This window comes from Manis javanica, chromosome 2 (assembly GCF_040802235.1).
Source record: "Manis javanica isolate MJ-LG chromosome 2, MJ_LKY, whole genome shotgun sequence".
NCBI classification, from domain to species: Eukaryota; Metazoa; Chordata; class Mammalia; order Pholidota; family Manidae; genus Manis; species Manis javanica.
In genome coordinates this window covers 17,137,909-17,161,779 of record NC_133157.1, presented here as the reverse complement: position 1 = coordinate 17,161,779, position 23,871 = coordinate 17,137,909, and the positions used below count along the sequence as shown (strand labels likewise).

The following is a 23,871-nucleotide window of genomic DNA, read 5'->3' as shown; positions in this document are numbered from 1 at the left end:
AGAAAGGGAAAATGATTTCCTGTCCTTTATCCCTTGATAATCTGTACCATTTCATTTCTTCATCCTCTCGGAATCCCAGATCCCCGAGATCTGATGATGAATGGAATAGCACATATACAGGGAAACACTGGGCCTGTGGTCAAAATGTGTTCATCACAGCAGCCAACTCTTAGAGGGTGGCTGCTTTGGCCCCTGGATGAGTTCTCCTTGGCATATGACTGTCCAGCCTCTAGGTGGCGTCCTGATGATCCCTGTGCAGGGCATCAGCCAGGACATTGAAGCACCAACCCCAGAGGGAATTCACACAGAGACAGGACTTTCAGAACGAGAAGGGACACAATGGAAGAAAGAATTCTTGTCAGCTCCATCAGAGAAGTGACTTTTTTTTAGTAGATCCGAGAACTATTTTTGTATGCTCCAAATTCACTACTGACCCCACTCTATAACAGACTTCATACAAGATTATTTTTGTCTAAAATGCAAAGGCCCGTGTTTATTTTAGCAGTCTTTAAAATAACTGAGAAACTGGAAATACCAAAATGTCCAATACTGGAGCAACGGCGAATAAAATCTGGAATATCCTTTGTATTAAACAGTATACAGACACTAAAATGTTTGCAAAAGGTTTTTGATACTATGAAGAAATGTTTATATTCCACCATCTAATGAAAAAAAAAGTTGGAAAAAATTAAAGTATTATGATTTCCACTATATAAAGAATATGCCTTGACTGGGAAGGAAATGTGCCAAAATCCTGATCTCAAACTGGTACAGTTCTGAGTGATTTGTCCCCATTGTTATGTTCCCATTCGATAACGAATGTGCAATACCCTTTTCCACCACGAAAATTAATTTGATAGAGTCCTAAAAATTTTATTATAAAAAATAAACTATGTTCATTCTAGAACATTTAAGGGAAAAGGAATATATAAATCCTCCAAACCTAACATAAAGAAGACAACTTATAAAATGATAGCATTTTGGTATATACACTTACAGCCGCATACATCATACACACATACACACACACACACACACACACAAGATCACAAGTAGTGTGAGTCACTCTGAGGTTTACCCAGCGTGTAACTCTGCTGTCTGAGAACTGTCCTCAACACACAGAGCGTTGGGCTGTTTTAGCCATGGTTTTCCTAGGTAATCCGATCCCTTTAATGATACCTGATTACATCATTAATAAAAACTTAATCCAAGGTATCCCAATCATATTTTTTTATCCAGGAAATTAACGCAGGTAATACCAAGGTATTAGAAAGATAAGAAGGTGGCCTAAACTCTGGACTGGGGCAGTGATTGTGTTCCATAAGCTGAGGCAACAGGTAATGGGTGTCCAAAAGATTGCAAGACCAGCATCTGTGGTTCCTGATAACTTGCCAGGTCCTGTGTCTTCTTGAGTTACAAGGTTTCCCCCTAGGGTCTCAGTAAAGACACTCACACCTCTGTGGCCAGAAGTGCTGTAATTAAGACATCACATATGCTATTTTATTTGGCTTTCTTCAATATCAATATTTAATTATTTTCTCTTTTTTTCTTTTATAGTTCACCTTGTTGTGAACATCCTTCCATGACAACCTTTCACGAACAATTTTTCCTACAATAAGTTGTCTTCTGATACATATCGATAATTGTCTTTAAGAAGGTTTTATTAATTTGCATGGTAATCGACAGACTTGTGATATGATTTTTAATGAAACAGAAAGTCTTATAAGATCCACTGCCTCTAAGGGGCCTAATAAATCCTGTCACTTCAGTTGAATAAATTGTTTTAAAATCAGATCAATTCAAGTTGAGATGTTTATTATTTTTTGGTCAAAGATCATTGAAAGGGCATCTGAAAAATGTACGTTCAGTGTGAACTTTAAAAATAACTTACAAAAATCTGAACAAAGCCAAATTATATATTCTGGGGAAAACAGAGAACATGTTGGAGTTATTAAAGACCAACACCAGTCCCGTTCATCAAAGTGTTGTTTTAAGAGTGTTATTTTTGGGATAACCTTGCTGTTCATCTTTTGAATCATCCAGTCCAAAAAAAAAAAAGTCATACAATATCTGTGTTGGACAGTAATATAGCCTTTTGGAACTATCTTAAATGGAATATTAACTCTACTAAATATTAGCATTCTAGGACCATCTGGCAAGTTTTCTGACAGAAAAGATCTGAAGGAAATGAGGGACTTCTTCACACTCATGAGTTTCAGAATGACAGCGTAACAGAAGATGGACACTTTGTTTTGTTGATATGATACAATTTTGAAATAGATTGTTGTAAAGGAAATAAAGCTTATATGAACATAAGAGTATTAATATGTCTTCAAGATCTTGATTCCAATTTTTTTTGGATATATACCCAGAGTGGGATTTCTGGTTCATATGGTAAATCTGATTTTAATTTTGAGGAAGCTCCATACTGTTTTCCATGGTGGGTGCACTATTTACATTGCTGACAGTAACATGTAGGTTCCAATTTTTCTATATCCTCACCAACTTTTGCACTCTTTTGGCAATAGCCATCCTAACAGGTGTGAGGCGACATCTCATTGTGGTTTTTATTCACAACTGCCAAGATGCACAGGTAACCTAAATGCCCATCACCAGATGAAAAGATAAAGAAATTGTGGAATACACATGCAATGGGATAGTATTCAGTCTTAAAAAAGAAGGAAATTTTGCCATATGCGACAGCATGGTTGAGACTTGAGGACATTACACAAGGTGAAATAAGTATTCACAGGACAAATACTGCATGATTCCACTTATATGACATCTAAAATTGCCAAACTCATAGAGTGAGAGAATAGAACAGTGATTTCCAGGGGTTAGGGGGTAGGGGGAGTGTAGAGCTGTTAATCAATGGGCCTAATGTTTTAATTTTGTAAGATGAGTATGTTCTAGAGATCTGCTTTACACTGTGTACATATAGTTAACGATGTTGTATTGTACACTTAAAAATTTGCTGAAGGTAGAGCTCATGTTCAGTATTCTTACCACCATAAAATAAAAAGTTTAAAAAAAAGCTTAAAATTGCTTTAAAGTCAGAAGCTTCATAAGGTAGGATAACATACTGCTATGCCATATCCTGTGTTGCTTAGTTGAGCCAGTGATCCCTTTAAAATCACATCTCCTTAAGTCAGGTCTTCATTTTCTTCATCCCCTTTTCCAGCGGCCTCTCTTAAAAAATCATCCTTATCCACAGATGGTCAACATTGTGATGGAATTTTGCTTTCCTCTCTTGTGAGTTTAGAGCTGACAGAGGCTCCTCAGCTCCTTGCTTGGACCTGCTGAACTAACTCACATGGGTCCCAGAACTGTTTGTGACATCAAGATGATGCTTCTCAGCTTCCTGTTGGTGCCTTCTGCTAAGCCACCGGGCTCACGGACATGCACTGATGAGGACTGCTAGTTCAGACTTTGTCACTGCCCCTCACAGAGGCAATGTGACCTGGAGTGGATGACTGAACCCTCCAGTATTCTTTTCCCCATGACAACATGACAGCGTATTTCTAACAGAGAGAAGAGGGACCATGTTAGCAATATCAAATTCCCTGCAGGACCTCTTGCCAACTAAAGGGGTTGCACTCCAAACTTCTCTAAGGACACTTTATGGCCGACATTCTTGTATTTGGTGATAAATCAACCCTGAAACTTGCACCGAGGCAGTCATACTAAGGAATATGCAGTGTCTGGAGAGGAGCAAGCTATCTGCATGAAAAATGAAGTGTCCCCAGACAATAGTCGGGAGGAGACTGGGGGCAACCCAGAAGCCCTCGTGTCTAATCAAGCAATTTATAACAGCATTCCTTCCCCAACCCCTCACCAAAAAAATGTTTATCATCACCAGTTGTCATTGACAAAGGGCACAGCTATCTTAGACATGATAGTGGTAGGTCTTTCTCTGTAACGATTCACCTTTTCCCCCATTTTATGGCTAATTTGCTATATTTACACCTCCCCAAAAAAAAGGAAAGGATGACTTGGGCTCCTCTGTAACCCAGATTTGGTGTGCTTTTGACACTTCTATCACATTTCTGACAGTTGCATTTTTCTTCCTGCAATGTTCAGTTGACTCATTTTTAGGGATATCAGAGGTTTGCATAGAAACACAGTTAAGAGCACACAGACCTTATACTTTTGACACCAAAGTTCACACTTTGGATTAGGTGCTGGGGCCAGGCTTCTAGACCACAGGAGCAAACATAATAGCAATTTTCCGGGAGCCAAATCAGTGGGAAACACGGCAAAGAAGATGAAGTTGGAGATATTTTTGTGGCTGCCTGAAGGACATAAAAAGTTGTGAAGCATAAAAAGGCCTTAGAGGGATTCCCCCATCTTTCTTCCCAGCTGCAGAAACATTCTCCTAGCTTGTTTTGGAATCTGAGACAGAAGACCCTTCGTGAGAATGCCAACAGCCTGCTCCTGGCCCAGCTACCTGTTCCCTGAATGCTGGAGTCAACAAGGATGGGCCCTCTCCTCTGCAGTCCATGGGACAGTTCCTCTCAGCTTCCCAGCGATGTTCTTGGACTGCACAAGCAGCTCCTGGCCCAGAGTTAGGCCAAGTTCCCAGATGTGCCAGTTGCAGCCAGGGATGCCAGACTTGGCAGAGGGGGCCACCTGCCTGGAGCCAGGCTATATTCAAGAAAGCAGAGAGTCTGAGAGGGCTGGCAGTTTGGGTCCGTAGCTGAGGCTAGATGTCAGGGGGTTTCTGTACCTCTTAAACATGGTCTTGTGCAAGTGCCCAAAAGATTTCTATAGAAAGTGTTGCTCCCAATATTGGAGAGTGAACTGTGGATTGGTGTCTTCACATCAGCAGACTTGGGTTTCTCTCTCCACTCCTCTAATGAGAGACTATGTGTCTTTAGGCAAATTAATTGACCTCTCTGGGCCTCAATTTCCTCCTCTGTAAATTCAGTGCCTAACTGAGGATATTCTGATTCCTTGTCATACCTTACAGCATTCATTTTTCACACATTTTAAAGCAACAGAATCCACTTCCCAAAAGACCTTACTTGATATGAAAACAGGGTCATCAGATCATATCTAATACCTCCCCCAAACTATTCCATTGCTTGTTGTCCCCTGAAGTATAGCCACAGATCTTTTAAGCTCTGAGAAACATATTTGAAAAGCATGGTTTAAGTATTTTTATAGACAATGTAAATCTTTCTTAAAATCACATTTCAAAATTGCCAGTTATTAGCAAGAAAAGTATTTATTTTTTATTTTTTATTTTTTGCAGAAAATTTTACATGTGGAATTAATTAAAAATTTACAATTTTAATACTTGTCTTTCCAACTTTGGCTAAATTGGGTTACAGGACTTCTTCCCAACAAATGCAACCTATTCATCCACTCTCAATTTACCACCCTAAGCCCCAGTTGGCTCTCTCCATACCCTGAGATACCTGCCCCCAAATCCAGTAAGTAGCCTGGAAAAGAAATCTACTATTGGAGACTATAGGGAAGAGCCTCTTTTCTTCAAACCCTGGAAGTGTGCTACATAATGGATGCTGACTTAAAAGTGGTGCCTTCAAGATCCAGTTGAAGAGGCACTTGTGTTAAATTTGTCCTGTTCCTTCATTTGATTCATGATTTTTCTCAAGTACGTATTAATCATGTCACCACTCTGTTTAAGATTCTTCAATGACTTCTCACTAGAATTCTGTATTCTGAAAGAATTCTTCCAAGTGAGGGAAAATTAAATACTTTCTCACACAAACAAAAATTGAGGGAATTAGTTGCCTGTAGACCTATCTGCAGAGAATTAAAAGAATTTCTTTAAAAAGAAGGAAATTGTCTTGCTAGTGGCTTTCAGCCCCTGGCAAGTTCACTATGGATTCAGAGTGAAAAAAGAAATGACAGTGTAACGTTCTTGGGGCAAAAGGGTTTATCACCCAGCTTGTTCTCTCTGTGGTAGGTGGAGCAGCAAGAAAAGTATTTTTAAGCAAATTCACGTGTACTCAGTGTCAGAACACATTTAACAAACATATTCTGAATACAGGGTACAAGCCAGGCACTGTGCTAGGCAGTGGGGATGAAGAGATAAATAAGGCACAATTCTAACACCAAATAGACCTTTCTGCTGAGTGGCCTTGAGGAGTCGCTTGCATCTCTGACTGCCTGTGGCTATATCTCTTCGTGAAGTAAAAGTGCTAACAACTTGAGTGCTGATGACTATTGTCATCTGGAATCTCTTCAGTTCCCTTAAGAAGTTGAGTTCGAGAAGAATAGGATATCAGACTGAAGGCCCAGACTCAACCTCCAGTCTCTGGGCCTCCAAATGAGCAGTGTTGTAGACCCTGTGGCTGTAGGGTATGGGAGAAGTCAGTGAGGAGGTGATGATGGGGATGGCTTAGGGATATCAGGGGCAGTGGGGATGCCTGAGCTCTCCACCCAAGGGAGAAGTGCTGAAGACACTATGTCTTAGATCTTGGTGTGAATGGATACCATGGGTGGGGTGTCCAGAGCCTGGCAGAAATGATTCTATTTAATGAAATATATTGTCTAAGAGACAACGCCTTCCTGCTATAAGTAACATCCCCGGCTACTTCCAAATGTTTACAGTTTACAGAGTATATTCACGGGTAGTATCATAGTGTATCCTCCTAGCAAGGACTTGGATGTGTAGGAAGCATATTATGTAGGAAGGATCATTTCAGAGATGGAGAAACTGAGTCTGGAGATGTGAATGGACTTATCCAAGGTCACACAACCGACAAGTAGCACAGCAGATATCTCAACGAGTCAAGAGTCCTGAGCCCCACAATTTCTGTTCCAGGTGAGTAATATTTTGAGTTAGAAATAGGCATGGGTCTGAAGTTTGCTGTGAAGATGGAGAGACTTTGAGAGTATTAAAGAAGAAAGGGAGTCGAAAACTACTGAGTATACACCGTCACTAAGACGAGACGCACTTACTACCTTAGGCAACTTTATAGTAGAACGGGGAAGACCAGCATGCCAAGGGGCACACCATTCCTAGTGTGATGAGTCCTGTGGCAGACATACAGAGAGAGAAGCTTGTGTAATTGCTGTAGCAACCAGTAATTGTTGTTTTATTCCCAACTCTCTGATGAGGAAACTGAGGCTCACAGAGGCTAAGGAACCAGCCTCAACTCATACAGCCAGTATGGGGAAGGGGCTGGAGTTGAACTCCACTCACTCTGATTCCAAAGCCCTTGCTCTTGGGACATGGCCCAGCTGCCCTCAGCTTCAGTGACAGCATCCGCAGGCATGCTGGCTGGAGGGGGTAGGAATAATATTATTTCACTTTTGTTTTATTTATGTGGTGCTGTGATATTTTATCCAGAAGCTTTCATCTGAGAGATGTGAAGTATTTTATAAACAAGCTCTTATTATTGCCTCTCATCCCTTCCACTCCTCCACCTGAGTCGTTGGGATTCAAAGAAGTTGCCAGGATGGCCAAGGTCACAAGTGTGCACAGGTGTATGTGTGATGGCGGTTCCCTGAATGTGGACACAGCTGTGTTTGGTGATAACTCCGATAAGCTCTTGTTTTGTGTACCTCTCTGCTATTTACCAACCTCTTCCATGTCCAACTTTCACTTGATCCTCACATCAGTCATGTGAAATAGGCAGAGCAAGCATCAATTTACAGAGGAGGAAACTGAGGCCCAGAGAGGTCAATTAATTTGCCTAAAGACACATAGCCTCTCCTTAGAGGAGTGGAGAGAGAAACCCAAGTCTGCTGATTTATACAAAAGTGGTGCTGCCTAGTGGCTAAGAGGCTGAGCTTCGGAATCAGGCAGACCTGCACCTGAGTTCTGCATCTGCTGTGTGCCTTCAGGGCTGTGTGTCTGGATGGTGGGCTTCATCTCTCCCATCCTGTTTCTTCATCCTTGGAGTGGGCAAACGAGCCACTCCTGCCACAGTGAGCCGAGAAGGATCCACGTGAGAATTATACGCAAAGAATAAAGAAATTACCATAATGCCTGGTCCATAGGGAGCTCTCAATGAACAGCAGCTCTAACGGAGATCCCAAACCCGATCTCCTTCCGCTAGAACCACTGTCTGGGAAGAAGGAGTGGAGCTTGCATGTGCCTGAGAGGGTCTGCTCAGAGTCAGGTCAAGGTGTGGGGTTTACGTGCAGCTGCCACCCACGCTGAGGTTCTGAGCCTTTGCTCCCTCCACCCTCGGGCATCAGCCCCTGCATGGGGTGCTTCTCAGGCAGCCTGCTGGCAGCTGTGGGAGGTGTGCACGTCTCGCACCCCACAACTGTGCCTGCCCACCTGTCTCCCGTCGTCCTGTCTGGCAGCCCCACTTGGCCTGGGAGAAGAGCAGCCAACCTGTGTCCTCAGGTGCTCTCCTCCGAGCTCCTCCACCAGGGGAGGCAGCCAAAGAAAACCAAAGCACTCCGTTTGTTTTCTAAGCTGGAGCCAGGAGCAATTCCCGTAAGGCACGCCTGGCTTACTGGGGCTGTGTCTGGCCTCACCTCTAAGCCGGGCTCTGGCAGAGTCCGAAGGCCGCTCGCCTGCCTGGCCCCACTGCAGGCCATGGCATTTGCTTAAGGTGAGTCAAAGTGGAGGCCAAGGGGGCGTAGATGGTGAGAGGCTTGTGGTTCTGGTTCTGTCAGTGCTGACCCACCATGTGACCCTGGAAATGTCCCTTTGCCTGCTCTGGGCCCCTGTGTCTCCACCTTTACTAAAGGGAGGGTCTTCTAAATCAGGAATTCTCCACCTTGGTTGCACAGGAGAATCACCTGGGGAGCTTTTAAAAAATGAATGCCTGAGCACCACCCCCGTACATCCTCACCGAGCTGATCTGGTCTAGGGTCTGGGCAAAACTGGGTTTTAGAAGCTCAATAGGAGATTCCAGTAGGCAGCTAGGGTTTAAGTGCATGGCCCTAAATGGAGGGAGTCTCAGAGCCCTGTGAACTCTGTAATTTAATGATTCTATGAAAGAGGAGAGTGGGTAAAAGCAGACAATTCTAGAAGGACAAATCCTGAGGGATCCTTGCCATTATTAAACCATCATCTCATCAAATTGCCTCACTGGACAGACAGGCCAGTTGAGGCCCAGAGAGAAGGGATGAGTCCAAGGCCTTCTAGTGAGTCACTGGTCGCCTGGTCTAAACTAGGGTCTCCTGAGTCACATTACACATAACAAAATATTGACAATAAAAGGCTTCCAAGGAGGGAGGAGAAGAAGCTGGAAGTAAAGAAGGAAGGAAAGGCAGAGGAGGGCCAGCTCTCAAAAGGAAAGCATGGGGGGCAACGGGAGAGAAAGCGAGGTGTGCAGAGGAGGAGGAACAAAAGAGCACCCATGGCAGGGCCGGGGCCGCTAGGAGAGCGCCCAGGGAGTCGGGCAGCTCTGAGACGCACTCGCCCGTACAGCGGATGTTCGGCAAATGCAACCAGGGCGGGATCTCCAATTCCAGCTGGGGCCCCAGGCCCAGGCTGGAGCCTGCGTGGGACGGTCTGACTCACAGCTGCTGCTTACTGCCCTGCTTCTGGCCTCTTGCTCAATCCAGGCAGCAGGAGGGATGGATACTCTTTTGCAAGGTGATCCCAGCAGAGAGGTGCATGCAACCTTTAGGAAGGGATTCTGCCTAGGCGTGGGGACCAGATGGGCAGGACGTCCTGTGCTCCCGCCATGCTGAACACCAAGGTGAATCCCAAAAAGGCCTGCCCTTTCCTGCCTCCAGGCCCTTGTTTGATGCCCACCTCCATTGGACCATCCTTTGCGGCAGACATGCTCCCTAGCATGGCATCCAAGCATCCCCCCCAGCATCCGGTCCTGTAATATCTTTTTACTCATCATTCCCCTTCCATGCTTTTTACTCTACCTGTATGACCAGTTACTTCCCCGAATGGGAGTAGAAATCTCCTCCCCTCTGTACCTTTGCTTCTGATGTGCTCGCTCTGTCATCCTGTTGAACCCATAGGCTTCCTTCAAAACACCACTTAAAAAACATCCCACACGAAATCTCCCTGTCTTAATTCCACTCCTCCCAAATGGCCCTCCCAGATCTCCACAGTCAGAAGCACCCTCTCCACCTTCTGTAATTCCACATCAAGTGTCTTGCTCCTCTGCAATGCCCAGGACCCTGGGAATCAGACCACAGAAGTGAAGTTCCTCCGTGACTGGATTTATGTCCATACAACGTCTCTGGGCATTGGTGTTGGATGGATCTAGGCTTCAGTCTAGGTCCCACCAGCCGCTATGTGTGAGTTTTGAGGCACAGCACCCTTGCTGCAAGATAAGGATGCCAGTTCTTACCCCCTGGAGTAGTTGTGGACATCACCACAGGCAGTGTGGGTGAAGAGGAGGGCAGGGCGGGCGGGGAGGGAAGGAGAGAAGACGAGAATGAAACCTGCAAGGCGACAGCTCCAAGGAGGCTGTTAGGTGTTACTCCCAACGACAGCACTGAGGCTGGCATTTCTGCAGCATCTTTCTGCCCAAGGCCTTGTTCCCTCCTTGGAATAACCCTGAGACATAGGCAGGAGCCCCTGTCCTTCCGTGGAGAAAGACACTACCCAAAGTTGGGACGCTTGGAACACAGCCAAGGCCAGATTAGAATTTGGACCCTCCTGACCTCTAAGATACCTGGTCTTGCCCTGCGGCTCTAATGCCTGCCAGGAAGAGAAGCACACTTGACCCTACTGTCAGCAAATGTCAGCGTTTGACCACAGTGGGACTTAACTGTGGGCCTAAAGGAAGGACATGTCAGGGAAACCCTGCCTGCTTGCCTTTCAGGGAAGCCAGGAAGTGGAGTATGCAGAGAAGGGGCATTCCAAGGGCCGCAGAACCCTTTGGGAAAACATTCACTGGGTTTCATCATCCCAAGGAGCTTCTCAATCATGGTGACTCTCAAACATTAGTAGACATGGAATCACTTGGGAAGCTTGTGAAAAATAAAGATTCCCAGAAATTCTGATTCAGTAGCTTTGGGGTCGGCTCAGTAATTTGTATTATTAACATGTTCTCCCTGGTGATTCTGATATAAATGGACCACACATTGCAAAACACTTTAGCCCACTGCCTGGCCTAATTTTCTCTCTTTTCCCGGCCCAGCTTCCCCTCCCTTAGAATTGTCTTTTCCTGAGAACAGTGACTAAATCAATGTGTGTGCTCCCTTCCCATTCTTCTGCCCCCAGCCACCTTTCCCCCTGCTCTGCTCCTCTGGGCCTAGGCTGGGGGAGACATATCTGGTGGGGCAATAGCTCCTAGCATCCTTCTTCTCGAGAAGGCCAGGCCTGCCCGTGGGCTGCAGTTCCCTGAAAGCCCCCTTCTTGACTCTCTTGGGACTTAGTTCTATCAGTTACTGTAATTCCTTTCCTCCACATTGCTTCTTCCCCTGTGTTGCTTTCTTTCTGGGCCACTGGCCCCAACAGCCACATAGTCAGTCCTGGCTCAATGCCCAGCCTCTATATCCACTCTGCCCATTTAGTCTTTTCTTACAGCAATCCTCGCCAAAACATACACACACATACACACACACACACGCACGCACGCATGCATGCACACATATACACCACACATATCCACACACATACATATCCACATAGCACATGCATACCACATACATATTCACACTACACACATACACATACAATATACACAGCACTTAGATACATCACATATGCACACATGACACAGCCCCCACACACATACACACACCACTGCCACCTCCATGGTCCTCTGGTCTCCACCTCTCAGCATCTCTCTCCACCTCCACCCTCACTGCCATCTCTCTAGTTTAGTCTTCATTTCTCCCTGGAGCACTGTAGTTCAGTGAAACTGGGAAGCAGAGTGTAAGGGGCAAGAAATCAGGCTGGGGAGCAAGGGAGCAGGAACTTCCAGCCTCAGCTCCTCAGGAACTAGAAGAGCCGTGGAGTTAGGGGGAGTCAGAGAAAGGGAAGATGGTGTCTGGCCAAGTTTGCAGCTCTATCCATAAAGATATGGCCAGCAGATCTTATAATAGCCTGCCATATATATATATATATATATATATATATATATATATATATATATATATATATATATATACACATGCATACATAATACATATATACATGGGTATACACACACATACATACATGTGTGTAAATACACATGCATGCATATGTCCTTGATTGTCACATTTCAGAGACACAGACACATCCATGAAGACTTCCTGGTCTCAGCAGTTCCCAGAGGCCAAAGTTGGCCCACAAGATACTCATAACACCAAAGATTCTAAGATTCTTCCCTCATGCAATGTATCAAAATGGGGGTGAGTGAACAAAGCATTTTCTTAGCCAACTTCCTTCTCACATTTCAGTTAACCTATCCTCTATAATAGGCATATCATTAGGAAAATGATGTTTTGTTTCTGTCCATTTATTTTCTCTGAGGTTATTTTGTATGTGTGTGTGTGCGTGTGTATGTGTGTGTGTGTAAAGCAGTGGGTGTTCGCGTAGCTAAACGTGAATTTAGAAAATGAGTGTTTTTCAAGTTATTTAAACAGATAACAAACTGATTTCTCACAAAATCTTCTTATTCCTAACATACTTATTCCTAATATAATAGGAAACCCCAACAGGTAAGGCTGATAGCAGGAGGTGAGTGGGGGCAAGCTCCTGGCTAATTTGCCTTCCTCAGTGGCTGTTCAGTTGCTTCAAAGAATCCACCTCGGGTTCTGTTAACGTGGTGTTGGAAACCACTGAACACCTTATTTTGAGGAGCAGAGAGAGAGGGAGACCCGCCGGAGCTCGCACAGCAGGTCGCGGCAGGACTGGAATGTGGAGCCTTGATTCTCAACTCCTGCACCAGTGTTCCTCCAGCTAAGTGGCTCTGCCATGTGTGCTGGGGCAATAAACCCAACTCAGGGGTCGAAGGAAAGATGGAGAGCCAAGACCTGGTGCCCTGAAACCTGGCATCCCCTGGCACTAGGTCTGGGTTCGGCCCCTCTGGTCCAAGCCACTGTGGGCACAGCAAACGTGCATACCCGACCTACAGAGGACAGTCAAGGGCTTTCAGTGGGATGCTAGAGTTTCCTTTGGAAATCCGTGAAATTACCTGGTTCATGAAGAGAATGGGAAGGGTTCTGGGGGCAGAGGCAGTAGGGCTGAAAGTGAGAGGCCCGGTGTAGAAAAGACTGAGGCCATGTCAAAGGACGGGTCTGATGAGACAGAGCTAAGGGCTTTCCGGGGCCGGGCGTCTTTAAGAAATGTCTGAGCCTGGCGCAGGCAAACCCTCTCATGAAGGGCAAGTTTTGCCTCCCTCCCTTTGCTTTTTTCTTTCATTTTCTTTTCTTTTTTTCAGTGTTCTGCTGGTTTGAGGAAGATTCTGTCAATCTGCAGACATGCCAGGGAAGATGCCAGAGAGTCTACATTTGATTCTAAAACAAGACTGATCAATAACCAGCCTCTTACCTCACTTCATTTTAGTTCCCAAATTGAAAATAAATAAAAGAGATGCAACTTTAGATACATATAGCATTCATTTCCAAGGAGCCCTATGTGAGGTAATGAAGTCCAGGGAGCCTTGAGCCAGGGATCAGTGTTTATTTTTCTTCACCTGTCTCTTCTGGACCTCAATTTCCCCCATCTACTAAATCACCATTATCCTCAGCAGATATTTACTGAGTTAACAGCTATGTATAGGGCCCAGTGGTAAGCCCTGTGAGAAAGTGTATGTGAGACAAATTGTCTTTTCTCAAAATGCTTATAAGCATGTCGCTTGAAATGCAATACAAGAGTGCTGGCTTTGGAATTAGACTTGAACTCAGGTCAAATTCTATGTGCCCAGACTGGTGAGACTTGGACAAAATGCTTCAGCTGGATTGCTGCTGTTCCATGCCTGAGGCTGGGATAGCAGCACCTACCCAGCATCGCCCTGTGCACATTGTTGGTATTCAGCAAACGTTACAGCCTCTCTTCCTGCTTTTAGAAACTCTGGGGAAATTAAACCTGGAGGTGAACTTGTCTCTTGACTCTCTGACCTTGAGCAAAAGTTGAAGCTTAAAAAATTGCCATGGAAGAACAGGATATCAGCCTGCTCCAAAGGGTTTTCTAATAGCCAGACAGCTGTATGTATCTAAAGGTGTACGCTGCTCAATAAATGAACGAGTGATTAAACTATTAATAGTCAAAGTTCAGCATGCTTGTGACTGATTTACTCTCTCATTTTTATAATTTAGCACAAATTACCATGTAACTAAAATAGTTACTTAATAATTTCAATGTACTTCTTAAGTAAGATAGGAAAATACAAAGTGGTAGCTAGAATGCTGAAAACCTAATATCTTAACAATACCACCTTCAGACTTCTGGGGTGGGTGGAAAAAAATGATATAACCTTTTTATTGATAAACCCCTTACCCAGTGAGACCCTACTCCTGAAAGTGAATTGCTCCCTTCAAAGAGGCCATTTTGGAGTGTGTTTAGTGGGCAGAGAAACCTGCTCTGGAGTCCAGGGTCCTGGGTCTAATCCAACCACTGTCACAGATTCACTGTGTTACTGGGAGCCAGGCCCTTCCCTGGTAAAAAAGAAAAATACTCTATTAGGTTATATGGTGTTGATACCACAGTGTGTGATGCATCAAAATTAAATCATTTGAAAAAAGACTTCTCATTTTCATTCTGTCCTTCAAATTCAGTGATGGCGAATGGTCTTGGTTCAGTGCTGATTTTCTCTTGACAATTCTGAGACATGTGCCAACCTTCCTTCTTTAAAAAAGACAGAACAAGATTCCCTCTAAGAACCTTCCAGAGGCAACAGCATCTGTCTAGAATTATATAAAATTGTTTGGTTTTCATTGTATTGATTTTTAGAGTTATTTTCTATTTGTGGCAAGTAATCCTGATTTTCCGTTTACTGGTAGTGATATAAATTTCTATTTTGAAATCATTGATTTAACCAACAATAAAATAATAAAAAAATGTATGAGTCAATCTGAAGAACACATTAATTAATAATATCCCAGATACGACAAAATAACGAAGGTGATGCTCAAATGCAGCACAGGAGAAGCCGTGCTTGATAATTTCCCAGTTCCCTTTCCCTTTCTGTGGGGGAACTCTGAGGTTATCTGGGTTCTTTACACCCTGAAACTGCCAGCCAGGATTGCAAAGGGAATCCAATGGACTTTGGTTTTCATGGGACGCAAATTTTCATTTCCAGGAAAACTAATTTGTATAAAGTGAAACCCGGATGTTCAGGAGCATGTATTCTCTTCAGCTCATTGCCCATAAAGGAGAAGAGAAGCAGGTCTACAGAGGCCCTGGGAAAAGTATAGAGCCCTTTAACTTTAGAGGCCACAGGAAATGGCCCACAGCTGCCCACAGGCCACCCCAGCAAGAGGCCAAGGCCCTCGGATTTCTCTGAGTTCCCTGGCCTGGGCCTCTCTGCTCCCCAGCCAAGGAGAGCAGCAAGGCCAGCTGCAGAGGCCAGCCCCCCCATGTGCAGCTGGAATCTCTGAGCCAAAGCTGTTAGGGGCCCAGAGGCAGGCCCCTTCTCCCGCACCCTCCCGCACCCCACGCCAGCTTGAACCACAGCAGAGCAGGAGGATGAAACCAGGACAACCCCAAACTTCAGAGAATGGGTTTATGTGGGATGGGGTTGGCTTTCTCCTCCCCATTCAGTACACTTCACCTCCCCTCCCTCCCACCCCATCCCCTGGGCCATCAGAGCTCACCAAGCCCTCTAGCTGAAGCTGACCTCAGGGAAAGCTAGTGGACAGTGCTGTGAAGACACCGGGGAGGAGGTGGCGGTCCCCAGCTCTGGAGGGGCAAGAGAATTTCTTCACGGATTTAACATTCACTGAATTAAAAATGGGATCAGCTGAATTTTTCTTTCTTTACTTCCCAACCCTGGACCTGACAGCTGAATGCTGAATGACAGGAGCTGCAGGCTGTGGAATGAGGAAAGGTCTCAGGGCGTAGGGGCATAGGGAGGGAGGGGTTATTATTCAGGATGATTAGCATCTCAAGTTGGAGGCTACTAGTTCTGTCAGTATACTGACCCGTTCAGTGAATGCATCATAAAGTCACAGCACAACAGTACTAGACTGGGCAGGAAGGATCTACTGCATTCACCCAAGGGATCATCCATTCAGCAATATTGTATTCCATGCCTACCAGGTGCGCGGCTCTGAGCTAGGTAGGGAGGTACAATGGAGAATAGTGCAGATATTCCATCTGCTCTCCAAGTACTTTACATTCCAGCAGAAAGAATAGAAGAATTGAGCAAATAATTGCAATAAAGTGTGAAGAGAGTTCTTAGGTGAGTGAGCACTTTCCCATTTCATGTCTGCAGGAAGCTGCTGAGAGACTTGGAGAACAGTCTTCATATTCCTGGTCTTGAGTCCCCTCCTTGGTGGCAAGCAAGGGGACCTAGAGCCATGGGGTTTCAGTCCCAGGGCTCTGCACGAGTCCCCAGGGGCCCTGAGAAGGAGGCTTCAGCCTAGATCCTTCAGCCACCTGCTTTTATTTAGTTTCGTATGTTTTAAAATTGTTGAGCCTTGTAAATTGTTTTGAATGAAGGTTTCTGCTCATATTAAAAGGAGGAGGAAAAAAAAGAAGGGAAAAGGAGATGAGGGAGAAAAGGAGAGAAAGAGAGCGAGAGAGAGAGAACATTCCAGAAATCAAGGAAGAAATCAAGAAGGAAGTTGATAACTAGGTGATCACCAAGATTTCCTCTAGTACTGGCTTTCTAGGACTGTACTGACACAAATACCCCCAAATTAACCCAGTAATTCTGGGTCACAGTAAGATAAGTATCTATGACCATATTTACATGTTGAAGTAATTTTCTACCCATTTTATCCATTTGTTTTCCTATAAGCACTTAGAAGACCGAAGTCTTTAGTGTATATGTACACACATATGTACATATGCATATCACAGTTGTAGTGTATGCATACTATATGTATATACACACACACAAATGTAGATGAAGAGAGATGCAAATATGTGCACCACTGGGTCCCACTATCTGTTCAATTCAGTGGCACTGTGGTCAAAAGCAGTGTTTTGAGTCTAAATAACTTCTGTTTCCTGGATCTGTGATTTGGTGAACTGACTTGACCTCTCTCAGTCTTAGCTTCTTTTTCTGTGAAATGGGGAGAATAACACCTAGTCTCTTCTACTCATGCAGTATTCACAGATGGGTTAAATAAGAAAGTATAATTACAGCACTCCACATGGTAGGTAGCAAGTAACAGAAGCCCACAAATTATATTTTCTTTCATTTTCTGCCTTTTCCTAAATGTCTAGACATGGATGGCCAGCACTTTTTTTTTCTTTGCGCCTTTCTTGCTCTCAATTCAGACAGAGGCATCAACACTTGGAAATTGCCCTTAAAGAAACCACAGGTAGGACGGAAGTGAAAGAGCTATAATTTGGAGGATGTTAGGTTGAGTCCCTTCATGTCCCTACATAAATCGCCTAAGCGATGCATGGTCCTCCACTGGAATAGTAGAAAGTATAGATAAGCAAAGAGAAAAAAAAGAATTACCTGCAATAATTCCATTTCAAAATAACCACTGTTGGCATCTCAGTGTGTATTTCCCATACTTTTTCTAAGTATATATAAACACATGTAATATTTTCTATGTCTCTGAGCAATTAAAAACCCTCAGGATAAAAGAGGCGTAGTAATACAGACAAATAAAACACTATAACACACACACCGCTCATTTTGTTCTTCGGTTCCTTAAACAGCTCTGAACTTGCATTTGCTTCAAGCACCTTCCCTGTTCTAAGAGACTGTGACTGAATACACATTGTTGGCATTTTGTTTTTGCCGAAGTCCCTTTGTGGAGGGATAAGCATAGAGATGCAGTGACCTTGTCCATCCTACTGTTGATCAGTCTTTCAGCAAATGAGTCCTGAACTCTCACTCAGAGCCACATCCTATGTGACAGGGACCGAGGTAAAGGGCGCTGTATCCACCCTCCCAGGACTCTCAGACTACTATCAGCACATAGCCCCCAGCCACTTGGGGCCTCGATTCAGCTGGTGATATGGTAAACCAGCTGGAGCGCTTCATCTTAAATAATACAAATAGCAGCAGCAAGGGCAGCTACCATTTGGGAGGCTTATGACTACAACAGAAACTATTCAGACTCTTGACATTCACTGCCCCTGGTTCTCTCTACACCTCTCAGGGGAAATGTGGTCACCCATCCTTTTTACATGTACTGAAGAGAAAAGCAAAACATGACTTGCCTAAGGTCATGCAGTCAGTGTGAGGTTGAGCCAGAACAAGCCGAGAAAGAGAGCTTATGGAAGGATCAGAGCTCACAGTCACAAGCCAGAGACTTAGCATCACTGTGACCCAGGATGCGCAGTTTATGGCGCTGGACCCAAAGAGCCAGGATTATTAGGTCTGAGGAAGTCATACCTGCTTGACTCGGTAGAGCCAAGGGTTCTGATTGGGCTGGACTCTCTCAGACCTCCCAGCTTAGCCTACATCTCGATAGTGAGCCCAGTGCCCCACCTTGGTCCACGCTGACAGGAGGTACCTGACAGATACCAGGTTAGACTCTTTCACAAAGTGCCTGGTATGGCAGTACACAGGGAATGAGCTGGGGTTGAGGCCGAGATGTGGATCCTGATGACGTGAGCTTGTCTGAGCTTTAGTTTCGCCACATGTTAAACAGAACTGAGAATCTTACTACATAAGACTGATATGAGGATTGAAGACATTATGTAAAATTGCCTGGCACATGGCAGGCATTTAATAAATGCTTGTTCTTATTCATTTTTTTCATTCATCCAGTAAATATGTATTGACCAACTACTAAGAGCCAGTCATTCTTGTAGGCACTTAGAACAGACCAGTCAACAAAAAAAAAGAAAAATGAACAAAACAAAACAAAACAAACAGTAGATTGTTGCTTTTGTGGAGGTGATATGTGGGGAAGAGGAGAAGCAGTTCTCACCCCACCCTCCCTACCTTTTCTCTTGCCAGCCAGTGGCAAAGAAGCGTTCCGCTTATGGAAGGCCTAGGCCCTGTGGGGCTGGAGACCTCCACTCCTTTATCTCACGTGTAAAATGCTATACTCAGATGGCGCCTTGGGAGCTCCACACAGAGGGGAGTGGGGGGGTGGCCTTTGTTCCAGCGTAAGTCCTTTGCCCTGCTTTACTCCATCCCACAGACAAATGCAGACAGCTGAGATCTTGGGAATCTCATCCAGACCAGGTGGACAGGACCATAATTTTGGGAGGGCACACTCAACAAACACACACTGAACACACAATACACTTTTATGCTGTACCTGTGCTACTTACATTGAAAGCCAAAACGGAGCATGTGCCCAGTTTTTTCACAACTTATTTAGAGGCAAATTCTGATCTGAATTAATTGTGAGCTATGTTTATTTTTTTTCTTTTTCTTTAATTCCATTTAACATGTTTGTGTAAGTATATGTACAGCTGCAGAAAAAAGAAGTTTGATTATGGGGGTGCTGTCCAAGAACCCGGTGAGAATGTTACAAAATATATGGTGTACACACTACATGACCTGTATAAAAATTCCAGAAACATTTTAAACCAGAAACCCACCTCTTACCTAGGATTTTGGATAAGGCACTGGGGACCGGTAGTACTATTTCCTCTGTTTTGCATGTAGGGAAGCTGCAGGCAGCCAAGAACCTGCCCAAGGTGACACAGCTAGTAACGGAATCGAGATTGAAGCCTTGGAAGCCTGACTTGAGCTGTATGATTGGTCTTTATGCTAGTCTATCTTTCTTACTTCCTCAACTATTTATGTGTGTCAGGCACTTCATAATCCTTTTTTTTTCACTTAATCCTCCCAACAAACAAGCAGTTTACTACAATTGTTCCTATTTTGTTGATAAAGAAACAAGTGCTGACTACATCAAACTGAAAAGCTTTGGCACAGCAAAGGAAACCATCAACAAAATGAAAAGGAGACCTACGGAATGGGAGAAGATATTTGCAAATAATGTATCAGATAAGGGGCTAATATCCAAAACAGATTAAGAACTCACACAACTCAGCACAGAAGAATCAATCCAATTAAAAAATGGGCAGAGGACCTGAACAGACATTTTTCCAAAGAAGACATACAGATGGCCAACAAACACATGAAAAGATGCTCCACATCACTAATAATCAGGGGAATGCAAATCAAAACCACAGTGAGGTATCACCTCACACCAGTCAGAATGGCTAGTATCAAAAGGACAAGAAATAACAAGTGCTGGTGAGGACATGGAGAAAAGGGAACACTTGTGCACTGTTGGTGGGAATGTACATTGACACAGCCACTCTGGAAAACAGTACAGAAGTTTCTTAAAATATTAACAATGAAAATGACATACGATCCAGCAATTACACTTCTTGGCATTTACCTGAAGAAAATGAAAACACTAATTTGAAAAGATATATGTACTCCTATGTCTATTACAACATTTTTTATAATAGTTAAGATATAGAAGCAGCCTAAGTGCCCATTAACAGATGAATTAATAAAGAAGATGTGGTATATATACACAGTGGAATATTACTCAGCCATAAAAAAGAATGGACTCTTGTCATTCGCAACAATATGGATGGACCTAGAAGGTATTACACTAAGTGAAATAAGTCAGACAGAGAAAGACAAATGCCATATGATTTCTCTTGCAGGTGGAATCTAAAAAAAAACATGAACAAACAACAAAAAAAAACAGAAACAGACTCATAAATACAGAGAACAAACTTGTGGTTGCCAGAAGGGAGGGAGATAGAAGGATTAAAAAAAAAAGAAGAAAGAAAGAATGAATCCATTGCTGAAATCAACATATTTAAGGTCATGCTGCTTAACAGATAGCAGGACTGAGATCTGAACCCAAGTCTGTCTGATTCCAATGCTCTTAATCACAGTACTGTATACCACCACAGCACAGTGTGGTCCCAAATGGGCTACAATTACATGTGACTTACATCTTTCTTTGGTTTACATACATTCCTCTCTTGCCTTCTGGTGTTTTATTCTCCACATAATACTGCAGTGATGTTTGTAAAATAAAATCTGACTATAACACTAACTCATTACCTCATTCATTCATTCACTGCATATTTTATTAGGCACCTTCATGCCAGACATGTTTCCGGTCACCCAGAAGACAGTGAAAAATAAAAAGAAGTCTAGCTCTTTATGGAATGTCAAACTCTTCTCCATATTTTCACTACATTTAAAATAAAATCCAAAAGCTTTAACATTAGACCCAGGTGATCTGAGCCTCCCAACCTTCTTCCCCATCTCTTCATCTTTCCGCTCATTGTCTCCTCTACTTACAGTAGCCATCAGGGAGTTCATCCATCATTCCAGCTTCCAGCCTCAAGTTCTTAGCACATGAGGGTTCTTTTTTCAGGAATGTCTTTTTATATATTCATTAGTTTTATAATTTAATTTATGTGTCTGTCTCTCACTAAACTGTAAGTGCCATGTAAGCAGGGCTATGTATTTTTTTGTGGACATATGTATCTCTAATTTCTAGCAAAAGATGGCTTTGGAATCTGGGGGCACTTTTTCAATAAGTGAAGGTATACATACCATGCTAGAGGCACAGTTTTTTTCTAATGCTTAACCAAGCAGTGTACTATTATGAGATTTTCTTGTATAACATTTTCAGTTTCTTGGGCATAGTTACCGATTTTTTCTTTTTTCTCCCAGCTTTTTCAATATATTATTTACATATAACATATATAAGTGTAAGGTATACAATGTGATGGTTTGATACATGTATGTGTCGTGGAATGATTTCCACAAAAAGATTAGTTAACACCTCCACCTCCTCTCATTAACTACCTTTTGGTGTGTGTGATGATAACATTTAAGATCTACTCCCTTAATCAGCTCTCCAGCAAATAATACAGTATTGGTAGTTACAGTTGCCACACTGTACATTAGATCCCCAGAACTTATTCATCTTACAACTGGATGTTTATACCCTTTGGCCAATATCTCCTTATTTCCCCTACCCACTAGCCCCTGGCAACCACCGTTCTATTCTCTAATTCTTTTGAGTCCAGCTTTTTTTAGATTCCACATACAAGTGAGAACTACAGTATTTGTCTTTCTCTGACTTGTTTCACTGAGCAGAGTGCCCTCAAGGCCTATCCGTGTTGCTGCAAAAGGCAAGAGTTCCTTCTTTTTTATGGCCGAATAATATTTACACATATCTTTATCCATCCATCCATTGATGGGAACTTCAGTAGTTTTAGAGGCACAGAACTTAAGTATTAATATTTGGACCTGGATGGAAAGCAGAGAAAGATGATAGTAAGAAAGCTTCTCAGAGAAAGTATAAGTCACTTCAACTAGGTATTCTGACTGGTACCTGACAGGCAAAGGGGCAGGGAAATCACCAAGGAACAAAGAAGAATGTGTGCACATGCAAGGAAGGTGGAATATAGGGTGTCTAGATGAACCTGGGATTGTTTGCAAAAATGAAGCTGAGAAGGTTTGGGAGAAATAAGTCTGGGGACATCACACATGATGAAAACCGATGCGAGAGAAAGAGACAGACTGACTCTTCCATCTGAGCACAGATCCTGCAAGCCTCCCACCTCCACCTGGTACCCTCCCACCTTACATCCTCTAATCCAAGTGCATCATGATCACCTGTCTATGTCATCTCCCCTCTTAGGCTGGGAAGTTCTTGTGAACAATGGCTATGAGTGCTTCATCTTTAGTTTTCCCAGTGCCCAGTATAGGAGGCCTGGTAGAAGTTCAAGAAATGTTTATTGACTTTAAGTGAATTAAAGTGAAGTAACATAAGTTGAGGCAAAGGCAGTTGTGTTTTTCTCATCCAGCCTCCACCTTCCTCAAGCTGAGCTGGGTGATCAGGTCCCAGATCAGAATACGTCATTCCAACCCTAGGAGACAAGGGAGACTACCAAAGAGAAAACCAGAAACAGAGAACAACTTTGAGAAAGACTCAGACAAAATGAGGTGGGAGAAACAAAAATCTCCTTGTCAAAATCTGGAGAGGAGTGTAGGCATCCCCCGTGAGCCCCAGGGAGCAAAGATAAAGATCCCATCCCTGTGGCTATCAAGTGCATCAGTTATATGCTGCCACTAATTTAACTTTTATGGTGTGAACTGACCTGACAAGCTTTTGTTGTTGAGACTACTTGAGGAGGTAGCTATGGAGGGTAAGAAGGAAAAAAGCCATGCCTTCTTCTTTCATAGGCCTGGGTAGCAGGTGTCCCCTTCTTATTCCCTTGGCTCCCCTCAATTGTCATAACTGTGAATCTTTATATTTCATTAGGGATACCCTACTGGCCAGGAACATGTTATAGTCTTAGGTCATTTCTCCTTCTTGAGCAGCCTTTCTTCTTAGCAGGCGAGCTGGAGGTAGAAACCAAAAGCAAGGTGGCTTCTCTGAGCCATGAAGCAAGAGTGATGGAGGTCAGCCGAGGTTAAACCAAAGAACATTCTAAAAGTTTGGAGAATCCCAACCAAGTTTCAACCCAGTATTTTCCAGAGTGGGTTACGAAAGATTGCTCTTTTGAGAAAAGGCACAGCATAGTCAAATATGCTTTGGAAACATTCCCTAATGATTCCTCTCTTTGAGATTCACAATGTCCATTACCACAGTAAAGTCTCTGAGAAGTCACTGAATAAAGGAACCCGCTTAGAGTTGATTAACCATCAGTATTCCAAATGAATTGATCCCACAACTCTTCTTATGTTCCATAGCTCACTAATTAGAATCCCAGAAGATTAATGTTCTCCTGGGTATACTGTGGAGTTCACGTCAAGGAGAGGTGAACCTGACCTTGACGATGTGAAGACTTCTTGGGGAATGCAAGGCTTATGTAGGACCTTGAAGGATGAATGAAGTATGAGGGGGCACTGATGAGGCCAAAGTGAGAGGAAAGGTTCCAAAGGCTCGTGT

The 23,871-nt window shown here is 43.6% G+C and overlaps 1 protein-coding gene across 8 annotated transcripts in view; it reads right to left on the bottom strand.

Moving 5' to 3' along the window:
- ASTN2 (astrotactin 2) overlaps positions 1-23,871 on the bottom strand; it is an 836,776-nt gene that overhangs the window by 84,353 nt on the left and 728,552 nt on the right. Inside the window, exon 21 of one of the 8 annotated variants that reach the window (XM_073225579.1) lies at positions 3,334-3,521. The exons of the other annotated variants lie outside the window; for them this stretch is intronic. Coding sequence (XP_073081680.1) covers positions 3,433-3,521 — 89 coding nt within the window. The 3' untranslated portion in view covers positions 3,334-3,432. Of the gene's footprint in view, positions 1-3,333; positions 3,522-23,871 lie in introns of those variants that run through there. 8 annotated transcript variants of the gene reach the window in all.